The sequence below is a fragment of the Pan troglodytes genome, chromosome 4 (assembly GCF_028858775.2).
Source record: "Pan troglodytes isolate AG18354 chromosome 4, NHGRI_mPanTro3-v2.0_pri, whole genome shotgun sequence".
Classification (NCBI taxonomy): domain Eukaryota; kingdom Metazoa; phylum Chordata; class Mammalia; order Primates; family Hominidae; genus Pan; species Pan troglodytes.
The window spans coordinates 144,243,359-144,265,925 of NC_072402.2; the positions used below are offsets into that span (position 1 = coordinate 144,243,359).

The 22,567-nt window shown below is 41.4% G+C and overlaps 1 protein-coding gene across 1 annotated transcript; it reads right to left on the bottom strand.

Moving 5' to 3' along the window:
• Positions 1-612: 612 nt before the first annotated feature.
• Positions 613-4,731, bottom strand: GPR151 (G protein-coupled receptor 151). The gene has a single exon (XM_016953999.3). It carries the CDS (start codon positions 3,573-3,575, stop codon positions 2,316-2,318), a length of 1,260 nt encoding a protein of 419 aa, XP_016809488.1. The 5' UTR covers positions 3,576-4,731; the 3' UTR covers positions 613-2,315.
• Positions 4,732-22,567: the final 17,836 nt, after the last annotated feature.

The following is a 22,567-nucleotide window of genomic DNA, read 5'->3' on the forward strand; positions in this document are numbered from 1 at the left end:
TTTTTCTTTCTTTGAAGTTCATTTTATAAGTTCATTGAGTGATTTTTAAGTACTGTGGGGAATGAAATTGAAGTGCTTGCCAAAAGGAGCACAACTATTATGTCGTATGTAGAAATATGACTGTCTCACAAGGGTAAAGTTTCCAGAATGCCTTATTTTGTTATTCTGAATTCCACATAGTATTGTTTGCCCACTTACTACATTGTTTCTCACAGTAGAGAAGTGAGAAGAAAACAGTTTGGTGATAGCTGTTCTAATTTCCTACTTTTGTCTTAAAGTATCTGGGTTTGATCAGATAAGATACAAATCAAACATCTCTAAGCAGATTTTTTAAGGGATCAAGTCGGGACTTAACTTTGTGTATCAGGTTCTTAATGAAAGGTTCATTGTAATTACTCTTTGTTCCAGTGTCTGCATCTTGATTTGGTGCTTGTTAGCAAACTCTGAAAATCAGTTCACCCTGAGACCTGTTCCAGTGTTAAGGTCAAACAGCCCCATAAAGCTCCATTGTTCCTAATAATGATTTTGGAATGATAATTCAAGACAAAGACAGCGTTAAATCTCCAAAAACTATCTGAAGTAAAGCGTAATTATTTTTATTTCTTTACAAGTTTAAAGTGTCAAACCCTGGAAGCTTACATCCTAAATTTACTACATATAATGAACATAAAAATTATTAATTCAAATAATCACAGACAATGATAATCCTTTTTATAACTACCATATCACAAAACAATATTTTGGATTCTTGGGTTAAATTTTACTTTATTTGAATACATGAGCTTCAAATAAAATTTGTAATGAAGGGTGTAAAAAGAATATAGCCCTACCTCCTGTGTTAAAAAGCAAACTATGACCACTTATGAAAAAGCGAAGAATCCGGAAACCCATAGACAACATAAAAAACAAAATCTTTTTTTTTCCATAACATATCCTTTATATTTCAGATTCTCCATGGCTTGGTTTGCCCTAAAGGCATTTCTATTCTGAGGGAACCTTTCAGTGAAAATACCCGAGTTCCATAACAAAGTAATCAAGAATCATGGGTGAATGTCATTATACTTAAAAGGGGCAGAAATATAATCATGTTTTATTGGGTATGTTTTACCTTGCTATAAAATGAATGGTTATTGCCTGTTACTCAGATTTTACCATATGTCTGGGTACACAGTTTTACTGCTTTTCTTTCTGCATTGCCCTTATGCTTTTTATTTTGTATTCTTAACCAAATTCTGTCTTGCCTTTGTTGAATTTTCTCTTTTTGATATTAATCTCTTTCTCAGGTTGCTCGATTATTTTTATAACTTAGAAATCCTATAGTATTTTAAAAGTTGAGTAGGGTTCAAGTTCAATGTTCTAAGTAAGGGTAAGTTTAGTACCATTAACAAGAAAGATCACCATCTCCATCTTTTATTTGTATTTGAGGAGTAATCTATACCTATATCATTAACCATGGTTTATCTTGGGAGAAAGGAGATATTAGGAGGAACACATTTTTGCTTATAGAAAAATAACTCCCACATTTTGGAAGTGAAGAGAGGGCATTTTTAAAGTATTTTTTTCCCCCATATCAGACTACTGAATGTCATTGGAAAGCTGCTACAATTCTCAGACTTAGAAACTGAAGACTCATTCAGGTAGCTTTAAAAAGTTCACTGAAGCAGGCTTTAGTATAAGTTTGAATTTATTTAAACTTAGCCAGAACCAGCCATGGCTTGAAATGAGTCCAGAATTGGAATAAGGTGCTGTTTCTTTTTCTTTGACCTTCAGTCATGAACATTATGATACGGACTTTTCGTCAAGTAAATTAACACTTATTAAGTAAATGAACGCATTAAAATTTATCATTAATGTGTGAAAGTAGATTTTGAGCTTTGGTTATGTGAAATACAATTTAGTAGGTAAAATTAGGACTAGCAGGTCCCGGGTGAAACTGAAGGTAAAGGGGCTCAGCTTTGACAGAACCTCTACTGCAGGCTCCAGCCGGTCCACTACAGGGCTGGTCCTAGGGGGTACCCAGTAAAACCTCTGTGAACAAATGACAGAATAGCCAGGCTGTCTAATCACTTTGACAGCAACATCTTTACACAACACCTAAATTGTTTGGGAAGCCAAGTTCTAATTCTGAAACAATTATTACTTCTAACATGGTTCTCTACTTACCACATTGCACATTTGGAAAGTGTAGATTGTGAAATATTTTTATAATTCCTAATGGTAATAATTATATCATAGTTTGTAAAGTCAGCAATATTGATAAGCAGCAGTACAAGTAAATACAATAATCACAGTTTGTTTTGCTTTGAAACTTAAATCTATTTAACACCTTCCCCTGTCTCTTGATCTTCATGTTCCCAGGGGATAGGGTCATTGTCCTGTACAGAAGGGACTGTGTCCCTCTCATGCCAAAACTGCTCTACATCAGGAAGGATGGGAATCTCTGCCTTCTCAGTTTTCCCTTTGCCAGAGGAGGGAGAGCTGGGTTTCTCTTTTTCTGGTATGGATGCTGGGGATTCTGGAGATGGAACGTTGTCAGGAAGACCCTCTGAGTTGCCAGCTGGTGTTTGCTGAGACTCTGAGACAGTTGGAGGTTTTTTGGTTATCATCCATTTCCATACACCTTTCAAGCCTTCCCTGAACTCTTCCGACATCACAAGAAAAATGAGAGGATTTGCTGAAGAGATGGAAAACATCAAGACTTGAGACAGGGCTATGAAACCTTGTGGTGGGGCCGGGCCTGCAGCCTTCAGATGCCATACCCACAGCCAAGCTACCCATTCGGGGAGCCACAGGAGAGCAGAGGTGATGGCAATGCTCAGCAGCATCACTGTGACTTGCTTTGAGCGTATCTGGTTTCTAAGATTTTGAGTCTTAGTTCCTCGTTTTTTACATTGGTCATAAGCTCTCCAGAAATAAAAGCTGGCAAAAAATAATGGAAGGCCAAATGCCAAGAGTGGGTAGAGCTTACCAAACATCGACATAAACTCTTCAGCCACAGCTGGTACATCCACGAGGCACATTTCCACACCTTCATGATGCCTGATGGTGCTAAAGAACCATTCCGGCAGGGGTAACAGGCTAGCCACAGTCCAGATGGCCACCAGCACTGACCAGATGGTGTAGTTGTGGATACTCACTTGCTTGGCTGGGTCACTTGCATACATGAAGCATACTTTGGCCACCACAACGATTGTCAGGCTCTTGGCTGCCATGCATGTGTGGATAAACCAGTCAGAGGACTTGCAGACAAACCAGCCTAGATCCCAAACACTTTTGGAGTACGCCGTAGCTCGGATAGGTGCAGAAAACAGCAGGAGGGAGAGATCAGCCAGGCTGAGATTCAGAATCAGGGAGTGGATCATGGATGGCTTTCCTTTCCAAGCATTGTGAAGGAGGATGCCAATCACACACAGGTTTCCCACGAAGCCCACCAGGCAGACAGCCACCAAGAGAGCCGGGATGATGGTTCTCCAGTCCTGGGAATCAGAGGGCAGGTACCCTCCGGCAAAGTGGAGGTGAGCAAAGGACACATTCATGCTGCTGGAGTTAGAGTCTGCAAAGGCAGCTGCCAGCATCACTCTTCACAGCTTCTTACAGAAGTTAGATTCTTATTTAGGTTTGTCTTTCTGCCTGGGCTCTTTTGCATAGGAAATAAGTACTCTGTCGTCAGTGTCAAATGACACTTCTGGATCCTCCCCTTGCTTATTTCCTGAGAGCAGAATGTGGAAGGAGGCTGGCTGTTAATCTCTTCTCTGCTGCGTACAATATACTTGTGACTGTACCGACTGTCAGATAGCAGGAGCACATGGCTGCTGCTCATTAGCAAGTCTAATACCAAATCATCAGCCCTGTGGAGTAATACAAATATACCCATAAATGATGAATGAAGAGAACATACATGTAAGTGGCATGTGTTCCTTGGGGGGTCACTAGAGCCAGTCAAGGCAATTATTTTCAACCAGCTCTTCCTAAAATCTTGACTGCTGTCTGTAATTTAGTGAACACTACATCTGAACCAAATTCTTTGAACTTCACCTGATGGCCTGATCCAGTGGGTCTGGAGTAGGGCCCAAGAAATCATTTCTAACAAGTTCCCATGAGACTCTGATGCTGCAGGTTGGGAGACCACGCTTTGAGAACCACTGTTTTAAACTGAGAACTAAAGCTTTCCCTACCCACTCTGCAGAGATGAGCTTCCTCTTCTTTTCCCCAACCCTTACAACCACCTCAGTCCCATCAACAGCTGGCTGAGTTCAAACACAGCTGGATAATGAAAACAAGTTAGAAGTCCTATTAAAAAAATCTAATTATGGATGACTCTCAGTTTATTCTATTACGAGTTTTTAGAGGTAATTTTACAGCTCCAAATTAGAACTGCTTTACATACTAATAAGACTTTTCAACAAGTGATGGTGATGAAGGCAACTGCATGATGAATTAAGCTGCTTTTCAGAGAGCATTCCTAGAGGATTTACCAAGACAAGAGAAATGAAAGAAAAATCAATATCTATGTGGAAGGCATTTAAGAGATTTTTTAAAATTATATTTTAAAGTTGGTAAAGATTTTGTGCTGGGCACACTGGCTCATGCCTGTAATCCCAGAATTTGGGGAGGTGGAGGCGGGAGGATTGCTTAAGGCCAGAAGTTCGAGACCAGCCTGGGCAACAAAGTGAGACCCCCCCCCCGCCCCCACCTCTACCAAACAAACAAGAAAAAAAAAAAAAAAGAAAAAAAAAAGCCAGCCATGATGGTGTACACCTGTAGTCCTAGCTACTTAAGAGGCTGAGGTGAGAGGGTTGCTTAAGCCCAGGAGTTCGAGGTTGCAGTGAGCTATGACTGAGCTGCTGCACTCCAACCTGAGTGACAGAGTGATCCTCTGTCTCTAGAAATAAAAAAATTCTCAGATAAGATGATTTGGTAGAACTAGCCCTGAAATTTTAAAATAAGCAGTGGATACTCTGGGGGGATTAGAGGAGCTCAAAATGTTCAGAGAATGGCGTTTGTGGGGTTGATATGAAGATACATGCTACATTGAGTGTGGCTAGTCAGAAAAGCTAAAGCATGATATACAGGAGAGTATGCTGCTGCATTCAGATCTCTGGATTCTGGTACTGTGCTTTCACGTTTTTCGGAAGTAAAGAAGGGTCTGACGTTTTAAAATTCTTCAGTGTCCTAGAACTCAATAAATAAGTACTGATCAGTATAGCTATTGGGACAGTGGTCAGTGGTGCTGGGTTCCTTTGTTTCCATTTCTATTTCCTTTTGCTTTCCTTCCTTTTACCTCTGGGAAGTAGTTGTTCCTATAGAACAGTAAATTGGGGCAACACCTTATTCCAGCAAGGCACAGTAACTCCCAGTAACTACTTAAGGATGAAATATCCTTGAGTCTCAACAAGCATCACTTTTGGGTGTGAAGAGGCCCGCAATGTCTTACAGGGAAGAAAATGGGGGAGGGAGCAGAGTGATGTTTCGCAGATTGTAGACTACAAGGAAGGTAGTTCACTTGAGGTATGTGGAAGAGATTCATTCAGAACCAAGAAACAAATATACTGCTTCACACTGTGGCTTATATATTCAAGATTATGATATTCAAGCCTCCTGAAGCTGTATAAGATAAGAAGCTAAATGGGTTCAAGCCACCTTTAATACCATGGAAATTTGATTCTTAATAGACAATTGAGGGAAACTGAAGACTGTCATGTGGTACTTCCCAAGTGTATTGGTACTGACTCAGGGAAGCATCTCCTGGTGCTCCAGCTAGAGATAAAGTCTTTGGACTGAAGGATAATGAACTTTCTCCACTCTTTTGGGGGAAATTTATTTTAACTTTTTATTTAAAAATAATTGCTGCTGGGCACGGTGGCTCATACCTGTAATCCCAGCACTTTGGAAGGCCAAGGCAGGTGGATCACCCGAGGTCAGGAGTTCAAGACAAGCCTGGCCAACATAGTGAAACCCTGTCGCTACTAAAAAGTACAAAAATTAGCCAGGTGTGGTGGCACACGCCTGTAGTCTCAGCTACTCGGGAGGCTGAGGCGGGAGAATCGCTTGAACCTGGGAGGCTGAGGTTGCAGTGAGCCGAGATGGTCCCACTGCATTCCAGCCTGGGTGACAGAGAGACTCTGTCTTAAAAAATAAAAAAATAAAAATAATTGCAAATGTATAGAGAAAAAATGCAAGAAGAGCACAAAGAATTGCCCTATATACTTCATCTGAGTTCACCGATTATTTATTGAGACACAGTCTCACTTTGTCGCCCAGGCTGGAGTGCAGTAGCGCACTCTTGGCTCACTGCAAGCTCTGCCTCCCGGGTTCATGCCATTCTCCTGCCTCAGCCTCCTGAGTAGCTGGGACTACAGGTGCCCGCCACCATGCCTGGCTAAATTTTTTTTTGTATTTTTAGTAGAGACGGGGTTTCACCGTGTTAGCCGGGATGGTCTCGATCTCCTGATCTCATGATCCGCCCGCCTCGGCCTCCCAAAGTGCTGGAATTACTGGCTTGAGCCACTGCGCCCAGCCGAAAATTTCAACATGTGATTTTGGAGGGCACATAAAGATTCAGACCATACTATCCAAGTTTCACATTTTACTTTGAATATTAGCACTTGTATATCTGAGTATCTGATGGATGTTATATGTGGCTTGTATCTACATTTTCTTCATTTTAAAATTATTTCCATATAAAGGATAAATGTAATTAGCAAACATAAAAGAAGTCTTTATTTGCATTATAAGTGGAAGTTATTTGAATCTTTGTTTATAGCATATTCACTTAAAACATAGAATTCAGCTGTAGATGTGGTGAACATTTGTCAGGTTTCCTTATTTTTATTTATTTTGGGGAGGTGCCTAGTATCTGAACCTCTCCTGTTGGATAGAAGGGATTCTGGGGAAAAATGATATGGATGGGATGGATAGAGCAGAACAATGAAAAACAATTGAGAATTATTTGAGATGGAAACTGGAAACAACCTCATCCCCACAAAATGCTGGAAACAACCCAAATGTTTATCAGCTGGTCAATAGATAAACAAGTGGCTACCTTCATGCCATGGAACATTATTCAGCAATAAAAATGAATGATAAATTCAACAATATGGATGAAAAAAAGCACTATGCTAAATAAAAACATCCAGACCCAAAAAAAAAAAAAAAAAAAAACCTACGGTAAGATTCCATTAATAGGAAATGTCCAGAAAAGGCAAATCTATAGAAACAGGAAGTAGAATAGTGGTTCCCTGGGTCCCGAGGTGTGAAAGGGGAGTGACCGCAAATAGGCACAGAGGATATGTTTGGGGTGATGAAAATGTTCTATGATTGCATTTTATGGTATGCAAATTATACCTCAATAAAGCTCTTTTCAAGAAAGGAGTTATTTGGGATGGAGAAAAGGTAAAGAGCAGATTTCCCTGCTCTTGAAATGCTGAGTAGCCTCCAGCAGAATGGATATTCTATTCTGAGACTTTTTAATTTATTTTTATTTTTATTTTTTCTGAGGGCTCTGTCACCCAGGCTGGAGTGCAGTGGCACGATCTCAGCTCACTGCAACCTCAGCCTCTTGAGTAGCTGGGTCTACAGTTGCCCGCCACCATGCCTGGCTAATTTTTTTGTATTTTTAGTAGAGATGGGGTTTCGCCATGTTGACCAGGCTGGTCTCAAACTCTGACCAAAAGCAATCCACCCACCTCGGCCTCCCAAAGTGCTGGGATTACAGGCATGAGCCACAACAGCCTATTCTGACTGATTTAAAAAAATAGTTTATGAAGAAAGAGACTGTGGTCTACAGGGACCAAGCGAAAGGACAGTGCTGGGTGAGAAAGGATATGAGGGGAGCAGGGAGAAAGGGAGACTCAGAACGTAGAGACACAAAATTTGCTGGGTCCCTCTGATGCCTAGTGTCCCTGGCTTTAAATGGTCTTTCAGAAAAGCCTTCTCTAATTCCACACTTAAGCTAAGGCTGTAGCCACAGAGCAGCTGCCAACCCCAAATGCATCAGCTGTGTCACTTTCCTGACACACACACCACTCATAGTGATGTTGCCAGGAGGTCGGCTCTGGACATTGAGAAGCAGTCATCAAACAACTGAATATCTGAGCTGTAGGCATATATATATATATATATATATATATATATATATATATATATATATACACACACACAATTCTGCTTTATATGTAAGTTACAGGGGACCTCAGTCAGCTTAATCTTCAAAAGAACCCAGAAAAAGCAAGTTTGTGGCCAGACTTTTAAGTGGCTTCTGGTCAAAACAGGGCTAAGATTGACCTCTTACTGGGGCTGGGCAAAGTTTACCCTGTAGCTTATTTCCAGAGAAGGGGTAATAACAATGGCAGTCATTTACTGAGTGAGTCATAAGCTCCACCTTCTGAGCTAAGCATTCCAGGCACTTGGACCTTCATGACAACTCCTGGAGATGGGTACGACGACCCCAATTTACAGATGATGACACGGAAGCATAAAGAAATGCAGTATTTTGCCTGTGGGTCTGTAGATCATACAGGTAGTAGATGACAGAGTTGGGATAGAAACCTCTGGAAGTCTGACCCCAGAGCTGTTCTCCCAGGGGTTTCCATCCCAACTCTGTCATTTACTCCCTGTGTGATCTCTTCCATGATCCCACCCCACCAAAGAAGCTGTGGGAAGTACTGTTGTTTAAGCAATGCAGTTCTCAAATTAGTATAGTTTAGTTCAACAAGCATTTATTGAGCCTTTGACACTGAGAATATAAAGTGCATGTACCTCCTTTCCTAACGTGAATGCTTACTGAGCTATTTTCTCTGTGCCAGGCACGATGCTAGACTCTGGGAGCCCAGGATCATAAAGGGTCCCTTTATTTGAGGAGCTACAATCTAGTGGGAGAGATGAATAAACAAATAAGACATTTCAATGACAGCTAGATTGTCATTGAAGAGTACTGGCTGCTGTGGATGCCTGGAAGAGGGACGCCTGGTCCAAACCAGGAGCTGGGTCTGGTGGAAGGGTCAGGCAAGGGCTCCCTGTTAGAAAAGATATCTAAGCTGAGGCCTTAGTCATGCACCCACTTACTCATCTCTGCCAGAGCCTTTTGAAGCTTATCATTGTTGTGTACTCAGTACCCCTGTATTAGACGCACCAGAAAACAGCTATTGCTTATCAGAGGAGTTAGCGTTGTTTATTTCAGGGCTTTGAGAGTTAACCTCTTTGTCTACCTATAAGTTTTCAGGCTCTGAACATTGCAGGTGAAGCTCCTGGTGAAACAGAATGGATTCAGCTGGGCTTTGTCAACCAGCTGCAGTTGGCTAGCAGGTTGAAGTGTTTGAAGAGCGTGCCTCAGCTCCCTCTGTGGACGCTGCACGAGTGAGCCCTCAGCTTTGCAGTTCTGCACCAGTTTCACTCCTACATGCAATGTTGGAAAGGCCATAATACACAGTCAGTGTTGCTTTCTTTTCAGACTGCTTTGCTTTGCTGAGGCTTCCTTTCTCTAGTCCCCAGGTTGTGCTCCTTTTCGGACTACAGTTATTTTGTTTTTGTGGAATATCTTTGGCTGTGGGACCTTCCTGAGTGACGTGTCCAGGATTTAGTGTCTGGTGTCCTGGAGTGTTGTTCCAGAATACAGGTGCAAGCCAAGTGATCTTCATCTCTAAGGTAAGTGTCTGCATAGGTGTGGCGGGGTCTGAGTCGCTACTCCTACAAGAGACCCCCCTCCTACTTTTGTTGTTGGTTATGTAGCCCTGAAATCCTGCTGTAGGAAAGATGATGGAAGAAGATTGATTGTGCCGTTAGTTACACAGTGGTCATCAACTCTGGAGATGTAGATTATAATTTTATCATGTTATTTAATTGATAAGCCATTTATTATTGATTTGCTTATGTTTTCAGACTTGATGGTCACCCTGTATATTCTAAATCCCACAGAACTGGGTTTGTGAGAGCCAGGTACTGGGAATTGGGAGATCTGAACCCTATTTCCAAGAAATGAGACTGTTATATCAGAAAGAGGCTCTTTTGAATGATCTGGGCCAAACTTTTATTTTCCACATGTGGAGACAGATGCTCTGAATGTGTGCGTGACTTGTCCCATGTCAGCAAGGCACAGGCTGGTGTCCAGGAATCTCAGCTGCCAGGTGGATGCATCTTCCTCTCTACCCTGTCCTGCACTTTTTTCTGCCAGGTGTGTTTTTTTTTGGTGGTGGTGGTGGGGGGTCTATGTTAATAACTGCTCATTTAGACTTCATGGAGAACAAAATTTGGACGTAGATGCGATGGCTCTTCGGAAAGCAAAAGGATGGTAGGAACATAAGGAGATGACTGTATTGTGTCAGCTTAGGTAGAACTTTCTTTTCTTGAAAAAATCCTTCATAGTCATATCCAAACACAACTGTGGTTGATATTTTGATGCACTGCATTCTTTTAACTCCCCCTTTTCATCCCAAGAGTTTGTTTTTTTTAAAGTTGTTGTAATAAAATAATAATTGCAGCTATGATTTTTGTTACTATGCAATGAGGGGCCCTAGTCAGCCAAAAAGACCCTAGAGAGCTAGTGGGGATTGATTTCCTCCACCAAGAAGATGACATGGTTCCCTAAAAAGGAGTATATTGTTTTAAAAGAACAGAGACTTTTCAGCAAGTAAAGTGCTAAGATAGGGGCCCAGGCTGGTTAAAATCTACTTTAGACATAATAAGCCCGTTCCTGGCTACAGGTGTTTTGTTTTTGTAGAGTATTGCCTGCTTTAAGTTCTTACTAAATGACGTGTTCTTTTATTTAGGGAAAAACCTAGTTGTTAAAAAACAATAAAAATTCCATTGTCATGACAACCTTGTACAGGGAATTTTGTCATGTTCTTTTGTTTGAAAAACAGCTTTATTGTGATATAATTCATATACCACACAGTTTACCCATTTAAAGTGTACAATTCAAGGTTTTTGGTATACTACTCTTTTCATACCTTGCCCACCCTGTGGGGCCGGTGTGATTGTGATGCTCTCTTCAGCACCAACGAGAGCGGTTTCCATGACTACAGAATCCAGCAGGTGGAATGGCATCTTCACACATGTTGCAGACATCCTAGGACCAGACGAGCTGGGGAAGGAATACACAGTATTCCAGTTCCAACTCTAACTTCATAGCTTGGTGGCATGTTAAGAAAGGAGCTCCATTGTCTTCCTTGGGCCCCAAACTTTGTCTGCCTTAAGTGCAAAAATGCTTCTGAAAAGAGAGCGTCTCTGTGAAGGGGAGTAATAGTAAAACAGGATTTTAGCTGTCATGTGAGAAGCCGATGAGAATTTGTAGACCAGAGAGTCTTAGTCTTTGGTAGAAATATCTGGAGTGTTGGTTAGTCTGACAGTCTCCTCTAAAGATAAATGTCCACACTGAAAACGCTTCAATCATTCAACAAGAATCTATGAAGCCATTCTAGAAGTTATGGAAAAATCAAAGATGTGGGACTAAGGTCCTGTCAAGTCTTCAAACCCACTCTGGGGAGACAGGATGCGCTTTGGTGAAATTGTCGTCTGTCATGTTACATAGGAGGATATGATTAGAAATGTTGTAAAGCAAGTACCAAATTCATGTCACGGGCCAGAGGTGTTCTTTCTTTAATTGTGAAAAATTTTTTTCAGACCACATCTCAGGCAAAAGTCCAGTGTCTGCAATATATAAAAGGAGAGCTATATGGTTTGAAGCAAGCGTTGGAGGGGAATCATGATCCCATTTTCCAAAGCTCCCTCACTTACTGTTGTGGCCCTTGAGGAACCTCCCTGAAATGAATTAATATTAACATATTAATGGTATATGAATCACTGATAGAGTCTAGAAGGAGGTTTAAAAGCTCAGAAGCAGGAGTTTATGAATTGGTCAGGGAAGGCTACATGGGAAAGGTGAGATGTGATACCTCCCAGATATCTCTCTGCATATTTTCAAGTACATTTTATATACATACATAATTTTGGAAAGATCCTATTAGATGCCATTGAAAATTTGATTTTCTTCTTCATATTTTGTCATAAATAACTTTCTGTGTTATCAATATAGATCTACATCTTTCAAATGGCTGTTGAGAATTCTCTTTTATAAGGGACAGAGTATAGGCTGGGGAAGAAGGGGCATGCTTTAGGATCTCATGTCTACTCAGAACCAGCCTCAGCAATTATTTTGTCAAAAGAGCTATCCTTGCCTGTAAACACCAATGACACTGGAGATCATTCAATTGGCTTTAAAACTTGCTATAGCTTTTACATTTTCTACATATGTGGGCACAGGAGCTACATGGAGAGTTGAATCATATTCAGGCTTTGAATTATTTGCATAATCTAGTTCAAGCTCTTTTCTTACCCAGTCTTAAGCAAGTGATAAATATGACAGCATGTACTATTGGGCAAGGAACTGTCAGTAGGTCTTCAGCAGTCTCTTAAAATTATTGTTGCTGGCTTTTTTTCTTTGTGTTAGAATATATATATATAAAAAGGTAACTATGTGAGTTGATATGTTAATTAGTTTGATAGTGGTAACCATTTCACAATGTATAATATATGTATAGTCTGGTTTCTGTATCCATGGGTTCCTTATATGTAGATTCAACTAACCATGGGTTGAAAATATAAAAAAAAAACCTGTCTGTACTGAACATGTACAGACTTATTGTCAGTATTTCCTAAAACAGTATAACAACTATTTACATAGTATTTACATTGCATTGGTTATTACAAGTAATCTGTAGATGATTTAAAGTATATAGGAGGATATGCATAAGTTGTATATAAATACTATTAGGTTGGCACTTTTGTACCAACCTAATATATACCATTTTATATCAGGGACTTGAGCATCCTCAGATTTTGGTGTCTGAGGGAGGTCCTGGAACAAATCCCCAGCGGATACTTAGGGATGGATGTATATTAAAACATTATTTTGTACACTTTGAATAGATACAATTTTTGTCAATTATGCCTTCATAGAACTGAAAGCAAAGATTTAAAAATTATTATTGATGTAGTTCAAATAGTAATCATAAATACCCTGCCCTTAAGGAGGGCTTACTAAGTACCAGGTCCTTTGTATACCATTCACACAAACTCTAGGATTTAAACACTTTCACTGTGTCCATTTTCTAGATGAAAAGAAGTAAATGCAGTAACTGGTTCCAAGTCATATGGCCTGCAGGTGATAGGCCTGGAATTTAATTCCAGGCAGTCTAGTTTTGGCATTTAAAGCACTAACTTGTCTCCAAAATAGGATTTCTTTCTGATAATTGTAATACTAGTGAATGAGTTATCCAAGGGAGGTATGAGATCAGCTGCTGCTGACTGGCAGAAATGTATATAATAGGATGCTGTCTGCATTTCTCATACAGAGTGGTTATTTCACTGGTTGTACTGATTACAACCCAGACATTTCCTTTGAGTCTCCTCTCATCTGCAGCCTTATTTACTGTAAAAATAGTAGTTTGGGACCAGGCGCGGTGGCTCACACCTGTAATTCCAGCACTTTGGGAGGCCAAGGCAGGCAGATCATGAGGTCAGGAGATCAAGACCATCCTGGCCAACATGGTCAAACCCTGTCTCTACTAAAAATACAAAAATTAGTCGGGCGTGGTGGCACACGCCTGTAAGCCCAGCTACTTGGGAGCCTGAGGCAGGAGAATCACTTGAACGTGGGAGTCGGATGTTGCACTGAGCCAAGATCGCACCACTGCACTCAAGCCGGTGACAGAGCAAGACTCTGTCTCAAAAACAAAAAAACAAAACAAAAATAGTAGTTTGGTAAATAATCTTCCATAGATCTCTTTAAAAAAAAATTTTTTTTGAGATGGAGTCTCACTCTGTTGCCCAGGCTGGAGTGCAATGGCATCATCTCAGCTCACTGCAATCTCCACCTTTTGGGTTCAAGTGATTCTCCTGCCTCAGCCTCCAAGTAGCAGGGATTACAGGCATGTGCCACCACACACAGCTACTTTTTGTATTTTTAGTAGAGACGGGGTTTTGGCATGTTAGCCGGGCTGGTCTCGAACTCTGGGCTCAAGTGTCCTCTTTGGCTTCCCAAAGTGCTGGGATTACAAGGATGAGCTACCACACCTGGCCTAGATATCTTTCTGCAAGCTTATAAATACATTATTAAATACATGTTTATAATTTTTGAATGAGATTCTACTAAATTTCATTATAAATTTGTTTCTACAAGCAGCCTTCCTTCTTTTCATTAAGTTCCACCCTTCCTTGCTTGGAATAAATGGACCAAGGAAACTATTTTAATGAAATTTTAAGCGATTCAGTGAAAATATTTGGTTTTCAAGCTTGTTTTAAAATTTTTATATATTTAGTTCTTCAACTGTTTATAGTGGAATTACAGCAAAATCTGAATTTAATTAAGATATAAAGAGATAGGGCAGTGTGAAAAGCATTTTGCTTCTCTTGATCTAAAAAAAAAAAATCTCTTCAAAATGCCCTAGTTCATTTTACTTAGTTATCTTTCTTTAACCTATTGAATACCCTCTGCTGTAGGGTCATCATTCTGAAGGTGACTGTCACCTTACGGGTTATGCAGGGGAACTTCGATGCCAGTTCATGCCTGTAACTTGTGTGTTGTAGTTGTGTAACTTGTGTACAGTAGCTATGGCTACCGTAACAAAGTGACACAAATTGGGTGGCTTAGAAAACACACATCGTCTCACAGTTCTGGAGGCTAAAGTCCAAGATGAAGGTGTCGTAAGTTTGGTTCCCTCGGAGGGCTGCGGGGGTGTGCCTGCTCCATGCCTCTCGTCTAGCTTCTGGGGGTTGCTGGCAATCTTTGGTGCTCCCTGGCTTGTAGATGCATCACCCCAATCTCCACTTTCATCTTTACATGAAAGCAAGATTTTACTTTACATGGCATTCTCACTGTTTCCAAATTTCCCCTTTTTATAAGAATACCAATTATATGGGACTAGGATCCACCCAGTGACCTCATTTTAACTTGATCACCTCTGTAAATACCGTATCTTCAAATAAGGTCATGTTCTGAGATATTGGGAGTTAGGATTTCAACATAGGAATTTTTAGGGGAACATAATTTGATCTATAACATTGTGTTTTAGAATGAAGCTGAGTCACTTGGTGATGTCCCTGTTTCTCGTAAAAGGCAAGTCAAGGCAGGGAGAGAGGGAAGATATTTGATGAATCAGATAAATCAAGGTTTTAGATTTTTCTATTATTAACACAGTGGAAGCAATGGAAGTCTGAGGTATGGCTCACGAAGATTTCATAATCTATACAGGTAAAAGGAAGCCATTGATTGTACGAGGTAGTGTAGTTGAAGATGTCTGCAAACTTTCAAGTGTCAGACACATGCATAATTAATGACTGCCAATGTTTTGTGCATTTGCAAGGAATATGACAATTATCATGAATAAAACCAGGGATCCATTCAGCCCCAAATCCTCATTAGTGCTCATACAGTATGTATAACTTTGCATTCTCATTTGTATTTTCCTCATTTCTAGTCATTTAAAATAATATGTTCATGTAATTGCACAATTCCACAGCTCTACTGAGATGCTGCTGCCGAGTCTGAACTGTTGATTAGTGGGCACTGCCCCCTTGTGATAACTGAAAATGCTGATTGTTCAGCTGATGGAGAAAAACTGAATTTGGTGTTCGGAGGGCAGTTTGTGGTCACAGTGAGTAGCATATAAAAGTAGAGGTTGAGAGAAGGCTAGGGACTGTAATTGAATGGGACATGGATGGAGCTATTGAAAAATACTTTTCCTGTAATCCCAGCACTTTGGGAGGCCGAGGTGGGTGGATCATGAGATCAGGAGATCGAGACCATCCTGGCTAACATGGTCAAACCCCTTCTCTACTAAAAATACAAAAAATTAGCCAGGCCTGGTGGCGGGTGCCTGTAGTCCCAGCTACTCGGGAGGCTGAGGCAGGAGAATGGTGTGAACCTGGGAGGTGGAGCTTGCAGTGAGCCAAGATAGCGCCACTGCACTCCAGCCTGGGCAACAGAGCGAGACTCCATCTCAAAAAAAAAAAAAAGGAAAATATTTTTAATTAGCATAAGCATATTTGAGTATTATAGGCAGAGGAAAATGAACACATAGATAAAAAATGATTCAGGATGTCTGTGAGAGAGGAGGTGTACAACCCTCTCCTAAATTGTGGTTTCAGAACCAGTGGCGTCGGCACTGCTTGGACACTTGTTAGAAATGCAGAATCCCAGGCCCCACCCAAGACCTCCTGAATCAGAATCTGAATTTCACAAAAACTTCAGCCTATTCATCTCCCTGGCAAAGTGTGAGATTCTCTGGTGCACAGCAGAGCGGAAGTGTTTGGCACATGGACCTTAGACTTATTGGGTTGGAATCCCAGCTCTGCCACTAACTAGAGTGTGAATTTGGGAAGTTACATTTTTGGGCCTCAGTTTCCTCAACTACAAGTGAGGAATGATATTAATACATTTCTCATGGGATTCTTGTAAGGCCACCATCACCACTACCATCACCATCATTGCTAATGTTTAATGAGGGTTTACCACATTTCAGGCAATGCTGAAGCACCGTTCATGAATTCATTAGTGAGATCACGAAGGATAAACACCTGCCAAATGGTATGCGCTCATCAACTGTTAAAAACTGACATTTTTGAAATAGACAGGAGACAGGGAAATACTGGGTAGAAGAGGGCAGTTCCCCGGCAAACACCTCACTCTCAAGCATGGAAACCTGCAACCTTAATGGGAACAGGCATTCCTGATTTTGTGCCCAAAAGTTGCCTTTTGGCCTGCCACACCCCACCCCATCCTGTACCCATATAAACCCCAAACCCCAGGCTCCACAAGCAGATGAGGAGATGAACAGGGGAATGGCAGAACAGCGTGCAAGAGAAAAGAGAAGGAATGTTTGAACACTGAGAGGAGTTTGGCTGGGGACGGTCAGAGAGGAGATCAGCCGCTGGATGGCCAAATGTCAGGGGAAGATCATCTTCCCACTCCATCCCCCTTCCAGTTCCCCATCCATCCCAATGAGAGCCACCTCTACCATTCAGTAAAACCTCCACATTCATCCTGCAAGTCCATGTGCGACCTGATTCTTCCTGGATGCCAGACAAGGACCTGGGTACCAAGAGGGTACTGAGCTGTGTAACACTTAAGCCGTCCATGGATGGCAAGGCTAAACTGTAACAAAAGCCAGGCCCACTTGGGCTTTGGGAGTTGCAGTCACCCACCCCTAGATGCTACCATGGGGCCAGAGCCCCGGGGCACTCACTCTGGCTCCTGCACCTGCCGATCTGTGTGCTTCCCCTCCTGTAAGGGATTTGAGCCCACAAGCCACACCCCTGTCACACGTCCTGCAAGAGGGGTTGGGGAGTTCTCCTGTTTCACTTTTGGTTATTATAATCACTATAAAGCATGGTGTTTGAGCAAGTATATTGGAATGGACTATCTCAACTGAAGAACTAAAGACTGTGGCTTTGGCAAGTGGAGGCAGGATATTGAGGCCTGCTGGGAGTAGTAGTTTTGAGGGCTGAATTCTGAACCCCGGACCCACTATTTGGATTATTGATTATCGCAGAAAGGATGCTTTCTAATGAAATCAATTTTCAGAGAGCTTGCATAATCTAGAAAAGAACAAGAAAACTGTTTAAAGTTGTGGTTCTCAAATATTTTGGCCTTTGGACCCCTTTACACTCTTAAAAATTATTGAGGATCCCAAAGAGCTTTTGTTTATGTGAGTTATATGTATTAATATTTACCTTATTAGAACATAAAGCTGAGGAAAATTTAAAATATTAACTGATTTTAAAACAATAGTATCCAACCCATTACATGTTAATATAAGTTAATACTTTCATTAGAAAGAACTACACTTCCTAAAACAAAAACATTTAATAAGAAGAGTGAAATTGTTTTATGTTTTTGCAGATCTCATTAACATCTGGCTTGACAGAATGGAGCTAGATTCTCTTATCTGCTTTTGCATTCAATCTGTTGCAATATCACATATCATGTATCCTCTAGAAAACTCTACTGTACGCTCATGAGAATGAAAAAGGCAAATAACATTTTAGTATTATTAGAAAATGGTTTTGGCCAGGCGCGGTGGCTCATGTCTGTAATCCCAGCACTTTGGGAGGCTGAGGTGGGCAGATCACCTGAGGTCAGGAGTTTGAGAAGAGCATGGCCAACATGGTGAAATCCCATCTCTACTGAAAAATACAAAAATTAGCCGGGCATGGTGATGTGTGTCTGTAATCCCAGCTACTCAGGAGGCTGAGGCAGGAGGATTGCTTGAGCCCGGGAGGCGAAGGTTGCAGTGAGCCGAGATTGGGCCACTGCACTCCAGGCTGGGAGACAGAGCGAGACTCCACCTCAAAAAAAAAAAAAAAAAAGAAAATGGTTTTGATCTTGTGGTCTCCTGAAATGATCTCAGGGACTCCCAGAAAACTAGGAGCTTAAAAGATTAAAACACCCTCATTGTAAGCAAACATATGTGTAGTTGAAGACAAACAATCTATTCTTTTACATTAATTAAATGCTTACTGGGACAGACCTCTGCTGGGATTCCAAGTTGTATTTGAGTGAAACAGAATTTCTGGAAGAAGGGTAATTCTCAGTTTTCGTGAATTCAGCTTGTTCTTATCCACTGTGGGGTTTACCATGCCACCACAGGAGTCTTTGATTAGGGTGCACTTGACAATTGCCTTTCGATTTCCAGTTCAGCTACAGAAAATTTGCTTGGCTTTTTGGTTTCTTTGGCTATTCCTGCTGCTCGTTGGGAATGTGGTGATTAGCTTGCAGGGTATGATCAAAGCATTGATTAACTTTCGTGTCATGTTTTATCTTCTAGAGAGAAGACGATGGTAGTGAAAAATAGACCAGAAATCTCTCTCATTGAATATTTGTCTCTCAAAATACAGCTTTCAAAGAGTATTAAGGTGGAGTGGGCTATAAAATCTTTGCACGCAGATTGGGAATGCCCTATGAGGTGGTGATTCCTCCCTGCTTGAAGAGTTGTACTTTGCAGTAACTCAGTGACAAAGAGCCTCCTGTTTTGTTTTGGCCCCTGCAATGACTATTGTGAGCACCATGCTCTGACAAGAAGTTTAACACCACAAGCTTTGGGATGGCTAAATGCAGTGTAGCTCATGAAAACTTTGGGACCAAATTAATATGCTTTAATTTGGAAAATATGTATTGGGAAATTATTTAATACATAAAATATTTTTGGGAAAGATTAAAGTTTTGTTATGTAAATAAAGCAATCCTGAATTCTCACAAATTTAAAGTATAACCTGGGGGTGGTGGTTTGTGCCTGTAATCTCAGCTACTCTGGAGGCCAAAGCAGGAAAATTATTTAAAGCCAGGAGTTTGAGACTAGCCTGGGCAATATAGTGAGACCCCATCTTAAAAAGTTATTTTTATATATAGAGAGATATACATAAATTTATGTCTATTATATATATATGTATATATATATAGATATAAATTAGCTTGGCGTGATGGCGCACGCTTGTAGTCCCAGCTACTTGGGAAGCTGAGGTGGTAGGATTGTTCGAGCCCCGAAGTTTCAGGCTGCAGTGAACTGTGATCGTGCCACTGAAATCCAGCCTGGGCAACAGAGATTGAGACCCCCACTCTGTCCCAACCCCCTCAGAAAATCCAAAGTATAATAACAGAGAATTTTTTTTTTCATATTTGGTATCCCCATTCACTTTTTTTTTTTTTTTGAGATAGAGTCTCGCACTGTTGCCTGGGCTGGACTGTGGAGTGTGATCTTGGCTCACTGCAACTGCCACCTCCCAGGTTCAAGCGATTCTCTTTGCCTCAACCTCTCAAGTAGCTGGGATTACAGGTGCTCACCACCAGGCCTGGCTAATTTTGTGTGTGGTGTGTGTGTGTGTGTTTAGTAGAGACGGGGTTTCCCTATGTTAGCCCTGCTGGTCTCAAACTCCTGACCTCGTGATCTGCCCGCCTCGGCCTCCCAAAGTGCTGGGATTACAGGCATGACCACTGCACCCGGCCTCCCCATTCATTTTTAAGTGATGGCCTGTTAAGGTCAAATTTAGTCTTTCTCTCTCTCTCTCTCTCTCTTTTCTTTTCTTTTCTTTCTGACAGAGTCTCGCTCTGTCACCCAGGCTGGAGTACAGTGGCATGATCTTGGCTCACTGCATCCTCTGCTTCCCGGGTTCAAGTGATTCCTGCCTCAGCCTCCCGAGTAGCTAGATTTACAGGCATCCACTACCATGCCTGGCTAACTTTTGTATTTTTAGTAGAGACTGGGTTTTGCCATGTTGGCCAGGCTGGTCTCCAACTCCTGACCTCAAGTGATCCGCCTGCCTCCATCTCCCAAAGTGCTGGGATTACAGGCGTGAGCCACCATACCCGGCCTAGTTTACATTTCTTGAGTACATATCATCTTATGCTGGAAGGTCAGGAATATGGATAAAGAGAACTTTGATTTTTAGTGGCTAACCTAGTTGCAGGTGATAACAGGCCTGAATAATTTGGTAGTTTTCTACAGTTGCACAGATTTGGCCAACAGAGGGCGGCAGAGTCCGGTACCTTGAGAACACAAATGCTGTGTAACCTGTGTGACTTCCGTGCTTAGCTGGTGTGGGTGGTGCAGACCTTAGTGAACTGGAGAGGAGATCTCAGATCTTGAGAGGACTGGCTTGCGTTTGATTCTAGCTGATAGTTGCCTGTGGAGAGAAAACCCTAGTGTTGCAGGGTCGGGGCTTATGATTTTTCAAGAGATGAAAACATTCCAGAGTTCTCAGTGAAATTTTCTGATTTAAAAATGTTGCTCAGGGAGGGAGAGCAGTAGGACAAATACCTAATGCACACAGGGATTAAAACCTAGATGACAGGTTGATAGGTGCAGCAAACCATGGCACATGTATACCTATGTAACAAACCTGCACGTTCTGCACATGTATCCCAGAACTTAAAATGAAAAAAAAAAAAAAAGAAAAATATATATGCATTAAAGAAGATAGATTATTTTAAAAAGTTGCTCAATTTCTTTTAAAGCATTGCTTGGGGAAAAGAAAAATAAAAGCTGTTAGTGGGTTGAATTTTACCTATGGTCTTCCCAGCCCTATAGTATCCTAGGAATGTGATTGACAGCCCAGACTTTTTTGTCTCTTTGTATAAAAGGACATTTCCATAGCATTTCCTCAAAAGGGAGGAGAGGGGAATACTACAGAAAACAAAGGTAGAGCTGCTTTAACATTTCAGGGGAAATTCATGCAGTCTCCATTGGGAGGAAAATTTCAAGGTGTTAAGAAATTTTTGGTTTGGAATCCTGAAGTATAATAGAAGTTGACCTGTTAGACAAGAATTTTCCTCCAAATAATAAATTACTTTTTGAGCATTTATTATAAAACCATCACTTTGCCTACTGCTGTGGGCAGGACCACACACTCCAGGTTTTGTGGGATTGGTTGACTTTTAAATATTCTGTCATGTTTCCCTGTAACCACTTCCACACTTGTCAGTATGGTTTCTTGACTTTTGATTTGGGTACTATAGTGACCCTCTGGCTATACTCAGGGTTTGCTTTCAATTCCTGCTGCAGCTGCCTCCTAATAGGCCTATCTGCCTGGACGCTGGCCTCCCTCAAGATTGTCCTTTCTCACCACACAGAAACCACAGCCATTTTTTCAAAACTCAGATTGGATCAAGTCTTTCCTACTTCAGTGTTCTTCCCTTTTACTCTTAAAATCCTTCAGTGGCTTCTTATCACACATTAGGTTAAAGATACACAGCTTGAGCTGGGCATGGTGGCTCACGCCTGTAATCGCAGCACTTTAGGAGGCCAAGGTGGGTGGATCACGGGGTCAAGAGATCAAAACCAGCCTGGCCATCATGGTGAATCTACTAAAAATACAAAAATTAGTTGGGCGTGGTGGCGCATGCCTGTAGTCCCAGCTGTTTGGGAGGCTGAGGCAGGAGAATTGCTTGAACCCAGGAGGCAGAGGTTGTAGTGAGCCGAGATTGCACCACTGCACTGCAGCCTGGTGCCAGAGTGAGACTCTGTCTCAAAAAAAAAGAAAAAAAAAAGGTACCTGGGAGGCTGTGGTGGATGGATCACGAGGTCAGGAGTTTGAGACAAGCCTGGCCAACACAGTGAAACCGTGTCTCTACTAAAAATACAAAAATTAGCTGGGTGTGGTGGTGGGTGCCTGTAATCCCAGCTACTCGGGAGGTTGAGGCAGGAGAATCACTTGAACCCGGGAGGCGGAGGTTGCAGTGAGCCGAGATCGCACCATTGCACTCCAGCCAGGGTGACAAGAGTGACTCTGTCTCCAAAAAAAAAAAAAAAAAAAAAAAAAAAAATAGATAGCTTGGCCCGTGCCTCTTTCTCCTGATTTTTTCATCTTTCACTCCAGCCACCTTGGCCTTGTGTTTACCATGTTTTCTTCCACCTGGGAGCTTTGGAGCAAAACTATTTTAGGTGCCCTCCTTCTCCCAATAGTGCTTTGATTAAGGTTATACAGGCAAAAAGCTTTGAAGGTACATGATGAGAAAATTGAGTGAAGATGATGTTGACAAAGGTGTTTTTGAGTTAGGATTATTCTTTATCATTTATTTAGA

What these genes read in the sequence shown, in the direction of transcription:
- GPR151 (XM_016953999.3), bottom strand. Translation starts at nt 3,575, where the DNA reads ATGCTGGCAGCTGCCTTTGCAGACTCTAACTCCAGCAGCATGAATGTG.